The sequence below is a fragment of the Atta colombica genome, unplaced genomic scaffold, assembly GCF_001594045.1.
Source record: "Atta colombica isolate Treedump-2 unplaced genomic scaffold, Acol1.0 scaffold102, whole genome shotgun sequence".
NCBI lineage: Eukaryota > Metazoa > Arthropoda > Insecta > Hymenoptera > Formicidae > Atta > Atta colombica.
The window spans coordinates 84,938-91,387 of record NW_017259187.1 but is presented as its reverse complement, the minus strand read 5'-3'; the positions used below and the strand labels follow the sequence as shown (position 1 = coordinate 91,387).

At 35.2% G+C, this 6,450-nt stretch overlaps 2 protein-coding genes across 2 annotated transcripts in view; one reads left to right on the top strand and one right to left on the bottom strand.

Annotated features, from left to right (window-relative positions):
- LOC108687737 (peregrin) overlaps positions 1 to 5,107 on the bottom strand; it is a 6,454-nt gene extending 1,347 nt beyond the window's left edge. The window contains exons 1-6 of the mRNA XM_018193668.1: positions 4,823 to 5,107; positions 2,701 to 2,977; positions 1,613 to 2,456; positions 1,184 to 1,486; positions 593 to 767; positions 64 to 479 (exon numbers count right to left, since the gene is read on the bottom strand). Of these exons, the coding sequence (XP_018049157.1) occupies positions 64 to 479; positions 593 to 767; positions 1,184 to 1,486; positions 1,613 to 2,456; positions 2,701 to 2,977; positions 4,823 to 4,951 (2,144 nt within the window). The 5' untranslated portion in view covers positions 4,952 to 5,107. The remainder of the gene's footprint in view (positions 1 to 63; positions 480 to 592; positions 768 to 1,183; positions 1,487 to 1,612; positions 2,457 to 2,700; positions 2,978 to 4,822) is intronic.
- A 999-nt stretch (positions 5,108 to 6,106) lies between these two features.
- The window catches only part of LOC108687856 (AN1-type zinc finger protein 5), a 25,612-nt gene continuing 25,268 nt past the window's right edge, over positions 6,107 to 6,450 (top strand). The window contains exon 1 of the mRNA XM_018193866.1: positions 6,107 to 6,180. The gene's annotated coding sequence lies outside the window, so the exon portion shown is untranslated. The remainder of the gene's footprint in view (positions 6,181 to 6,450) is intronic.

Here is a 6,450-nt window from a genome sequence, read left to right as displayed (position 1 = left end):
TGTGTGTGTGTGTGTGTGTGTGTGTGTGTGTGTGTGTGTGTGTGTGTGTGTGTGTGTAATTACCTATATATTTTAAAACTATCACTTTGTTTCTTTTTATCATCTTCTGGAAGAAACATTTGACTGCTTTTAGCATTACGGGCTCTAGCTTTGCGAGTGAACAATACTGCTGTTCTCCTATTTACCCCCCCGCCAATTTCCTTCTCATTGGACTGTGATTCTGTTTCCACACGATTACGATTCGATCTTTCTCTCTTTCTAGATTTAGAACCGACTTGTTCGGGTTCAGAGGCTGGATTAACCTCAGGAAAGTCTTTGCGAGTCTGTTCTATCAAAGCTCCACCTTGTTCTTTCATTTTCATTCCTGCTCGATAAAACATGGTATCTTTGCGATTATATGCTAGGCAATTGCTCACCATTAAATTGAAATCGGTCTCCAAAGCCGAAAGTGAGTGGTATTCATGCTTTTCTAATTTTGCCTATAATAAAAAATATGACATATAATTATAGATTATATTTTGATGAGGTGATGGAGTCACGAAATATATTTTAACAAATATAAACATAAACAAACGTAATGTAAAATTATTACCTGCATAGTAGAGAGATCCATAGGATGTGATACTATTTCGAGATAATCTGGGACTTCTTTGATATTAACTGGTTGCCCAAATACATCATTTGTATCTTTCGCCTTTATAGCTTCTAACAATGTACGTAAAACACTTTCAAATGGTCGCAATTGAAGCCATAAACATTTCTCCTTTCTGCAATCAATTTTTCTTAAAATTAATATTTAAAAAGAAATATGTTTTATGATGTGTATATAAATTGGCATTATAAAAAAGTATTCATTAAGTTTTTTTATAAAAATCTGCAGATTTATTTTTCTATCTTATTAAGTACTGAGGTAAAAAATAGTGACACTTTTACCTCTGAGGTTGATCCCTGGGATATTGATTCAAAACAACTGAAATAAAAACACAAGAATTTTATAAAACTATATTTTATTAATTAAACCATCATAAATGGTCTTTATGAAAGTACTTTAATAAAAACAGATATAGCATTTTGTATTTTTCACGTGATCCCATGGACCAATCTCAGTATTTGAGGGTTAATGCCAATTTTTACCAATAAACCGATGTCTATATTATTCATCGTGTGTCGTAGCTATACTAACACTTTGAATAATTCTTTTTTTAATTTTTCACGCTTCCGTACTAATTCACATAGCAATCGTGCACGTTCCAAATCTTGACGTAGACACTGCCAATATTTAAGATGACGATACAATTCTCCTCGCAATTCACCATCATGCGTCGGCGAAGAGGGATGTTCTCCAAGTGGAGGTGGTCTAGATTGTGGATGAGAACTTTGCAATCTTCTAAGAAGTGGAACACCGTTTCTATATTGTCGTTTCAGTGTCCAATAAGCAATAAGACGTTGTATTAATTGGCTTCTTTTTGGTATCCCTTCCGCTAAACTGATTAAATCAAATAACAAGTATAAATCTAACAATTCATTAAAATGATTTTATTATACTGTATGTTCAAATTGTATTTATTATAACCATTATCATATATAGATCAAAATAAAATTTTTGTATTACCTAGCAATTTCTCTGATTCTCTCGGGTGGTATGGTTGGAATGGAAATAACAGGCGCTGATGTACTCTTCTTGTTAGCTATCGCTCTCCTTCGCGCGTCCACAGGATTCGTAGAAGGCTGATAATCGGGCGGTGTATGTGTTTCACAGAAAGCTGTTTTTTGCACCAACATTGGTTCACCATTAGTTGGCTGTACCGTTCTCATACGCATACATAGACCAGCTTGCTGAGCACAAGTCACATGGAATGCTGAGTAACAGTTGCTCTTATGACACTGAATGCACGCGCCAGCTCCTTTGCGCTTGCATATGTAGCACATAAGCTTCCAACGAGCTTGTGGTATACTCTCTATACTGTCGATGGGTTCCAAAAATACAGTGTTAGCAAATCTTACTTCTGGTACCCATAAAGCGCATACTACATGAGCCCATGTCGCAGGACGATCAGTCTGTTTGAAAGCACCGCCTCTGTTCGGACAGAGGATGCAATCTACTGCCCTGGATGGACTTTGTAGGCATCTTCTACACAACCATTGTCCTTCAGGTATATATGGTACACCATAACAATCTTGATGAACAGCAAGATTGCACATATCACAAAACAGAATTGCGTTACTATTCTGACACTCTCCGTCCATGCAAATGCAACATACTGCATCTTCATCTGCAGCAGTACCTCCTCCGCCATTAGTTTGTTGCTGGAAATATGATTCTTTTTCTAGTCTGTCCATCAACAGCTCAAATGTATCAGGTTCCAATGCGGGTGTTAATCCAGAAGCCAATCTTCTTTCATTAACAATAGAAAGCCATGCATTGTCTTCTTCATCTAAATCATATTCTACTTCTCCTGTCAAAATAATATTTCAAATGATAGTAACAATAATAACAATAATAACAATAATATGCAGAAGTTCATATTACAGTAAGAACTTAACATATTTATAATATGTTAATAAATATGATATCTGAGAGGTACAAGAAATGGATATTATAGATTTGCTTAATTAATGAAAAAAATACTGTAATATATAATTAAGCAACATTTGAATATTATGAACATTATATTATATAAATAAACAAAAATATTTTACCATCGAGTTCTTCACCACTACGCTCCATAAATCTAATATAAGAATTTGGAAGTGGCTTAGCCTCTCCTAATTGACTCTCATAGCCTTCTATTGCCTTAACAAAAGCAATAGGTAAAGTATTAAGAATGTTCTTATCTTCTTTTTCTTTTTCTAGTGATGCTGCATTACTTTTCTGCATTTTCTCATCAAACATACTTGAATCCATAGAAATTATAGGAATTGCGTCTAAGATAGCCAACTTAATTGATTTATTTCCATCTTCTCCTATAGGATTTACCTTAAATATCAAAGTATATCACATTATCAATATATACAAATAATTTTGAACAAGTTTGCTTGTTAGAAATACATACAGAAATATGAGTTAAATTATTTAATAACTTATATATTTTTAATGCTAACAGAAAGGACCCTGCACTAATCTTATGTAAAATGAATTCCAGTCAAATTGACTGAAATTTTACTATAATGTAGATCATGATGTCCTGATCAAAAGTCCTTTTCATGGGCTCAAGATCCAAAAATGGACAATATTCGAGATAAGATAAGTTGAATGTCAAATATTGGAAATATAAATTCCAACATTTCGGGGAATTTCCAATATTTTAAAAACTGTCTATTTTTGGATCTTCTATGAGAATTTTTGATCAGAACATCATGATCTACATTATAATAAAATTTCAGCCAATTTGACTGGGATCCATTTTACATAAGATTAGTGCGAGGTCCTTTATAAAAGAGAGAGAGAGAGAGAGAGAGAGAGAGAGAGAGAGAGAGAGTGTATACATATTTTATTAAAATAATAAATCAAACAATAATTGAGATTAATATGTTTAATATGTTTAATCTATCCAATTTGTACTTTTTATGTACTTTCGAAATTTTATTCACCTGAACATTTGACCTAGCTATTTGCATGCAATTTGAGATTTAACTCCGCATTAAAATAAATATTTTTTTACTTTAATTTTTACTAGTGGATAGAAAATTTTGGATTTTGTATAAAGTCCAAAAAATATGTTAAATTAGGTAGTTATAAAACTGTTCTTTGTAACTGAACTAATATATACTCGTACTTAAAATGAAGTATATAAATAAACAAGACAAAAGCAAGATAAAAAATTTGAAGATTAATCTATAATGTATATTCTTTACTTTCTGTTTCTTGTTTTTTACATCTTGCTTGTTTTTTTCTTTGTGACTGTTTGTCGATAATAGCTGCATTCTGCAGAGAAAATTGATCAGTGAGCACTCAATATTTCTTTAATTGATTCTTGCCTTTAATTCTTCGTTGGATCTAAATGTAGAAATATGTAGAAATGTAGAAATATGTAGTATGATTGATTTATACATTTAATCTAGTGAAAGATTATCCTGGATCTACAATAGATTTTTAAGCCATAAGCCATAAAGAATAGACGAATCACAATTAATTATTCTTCTCGTATTCGACTGTAGATCAATTTCTTAAGGCTTAAGGTTTAAAAATCTATTGTAGATCTTAAGAGCAAGATCAATCATAATTAAAATATTTTTTACAACAGCTGCAAAGCTGCTTTCCCTGCTAAATGCAGCAAATCATGTATTTTGTTTAGTGTTTCTTGTCTGAAGTTTCAACTTTCATCTTAGACAACAGAAAACAAAGAAACAAGCAGCAAAAATGAATAAATGAATAGAAAAAAACAGGATAAAAGGCAAAAAGATAAGATATAAAGCAAGAAACAAGAAATATATCATAGATTAGATTTTAAGATTTATCTACAATGTGCTTTGTATTTCCTGTTTCTTATTTTTTATTTCTTGCCTGTTTCCTTTTTGTGATTCATTTTGTCCAATTGTATTTCTTATATTTCTTTCAAAGTTTGTCAACTTTTATCTTGAGAAAGATCTTTTTGCTAAAAAATTTTTGTACTTAAAAATGAGATAAACATATATTTGGGCATAAAGAGAGAGAAAGAGAAGATTCTAAATGCAAAAAGTACAAATAATACAAAGAAACTTTTGAATAACAGAAAACAAACAAGAGAAAAAGCAAAAATAAAATGCAAGAAGATAGCACATCGTAGCTTTTAGTGCAGGCCAGCGCAATAACAAAAAAACAGGTCTACTATGTTATTCATACCAAAACATATTTTGCTGCCTCCTGGCTACTGAGTGTCTCTGTGTTTGTAGGACTCGCACTTTCATTGGGTATGCCTATTCTGTTTCTCCCTACTTTCTTATTCTTCTTATTTGATTGTGGCGTATTCATCTTCGTTTCAATTGTGATAAACTCACGTATTATTCAATCTCAACTGTCACACTCTGATGAACGTCGCTTTGGTTAACCTATTAAGAGGCTACAGCTCACAATACTACGTGCAAGTATAAATAACAATTACATTTCAGTAACCAGTCACGACATGTGGAAACAATCATCTTTTCATTAATCTTCTCCAATTCCTTCAGTGATGAAAGAGCTGATTCTTACTATCCCGGTAGCTTATTCTATCAGTAGTAGTAGAATCAAAGTGTTTGGAGTAGATACAAATATTTGTTGGAAGCGATCACAAAAGTAGACAATTTCATCAGAAACTCTTAAAAAAATATTGTGTCCGCACTCGGCGACTCTTCTAATATAACTTTGATTTTTTTATCAGTAATCTACACAGCGAAAATCGACGAAAACTACAACAGTACAATTCGGCATCACATTTGAATGAACCGTAACCGATGCAAGCGTGTGCCAGAGACACGATTGCCAATTTGAGGTCGATATTCCTCTTTACAATCATCAGTTTTGTCGAGTTCACTGATTGGCTGTTGTCTACAGGACGTCAAGCAATTTCAATTATTCCCTAGTCATCGACCAATCGACGCATTGATGATTTGTCCATGCGAGCACCGATCATTCGAGTTGCCCATCTATGAGTCACATGATTCGCGATCCTTTCTCGGGTAAATTCGTGATCATTCGGCTGCGTACGGCACGCTCGGACGGAGTGTGGAGGGGAGAGAGCAAAAGAGATCTAACTTTACGTCAGTCACATCAGCAGTATTCGTTCTCGTGTTCAAAGCTTTGGTGGTCTGCTTCTTCGAGTAGACTGGTAATAGATAAGATTCGAAGAGAGTTGGGTGTGAAGAAGAATTCTTCTCCGGAAAGGACTGTTCGTGCCGTCGTCATTATCGCTAGTAACCGTCGTCGGTAAATCATCCCTTTCGTAATTCCTATCGCCCTCCCTTCCTGCGTCCCATTTAATTCCTCTTCAATTCTTTTTCGCTCTATCTCTTCCTCCACCTCCTCTCGTATTCGTGCGCGTATTGTGAAACAGTGTGAAACGCGAGGCGGGCAACGATTCCGCGAAGAGGCGGGATTCATTTGCGAGCGCGAGTGGCCGAATGTTCCGCTGAGAATTATGTGGAATAGTGACGCAGAATTGGGATCGGTCGCGCGTCAAGTCAGCTGACATATTGCGCCCTGCTGCACCGCAACAGCCTTCGGTAAGTGTCGCAATCTCATGCGCGCTCTCTACCCCCCGCGGCACTCAGCCACTACCCCGAACTCATCGCGGACTATTTTCGGTCGGGGATAGCCGTGAGAGACGGATGACTATTTCTCTTCATCCTTACTCCCCCCTCTCCCTTCCTTTCCCCCTCTCCCTCTTCTAACCCCCTCGGACCATTCTCGTCGCTACTGGTCGCTACTCACTCCTCTATACCTCGCGTTGCATGTATTCTCGTGCGGAGCTCGTTTTCCCTGCTCGCGTGGCC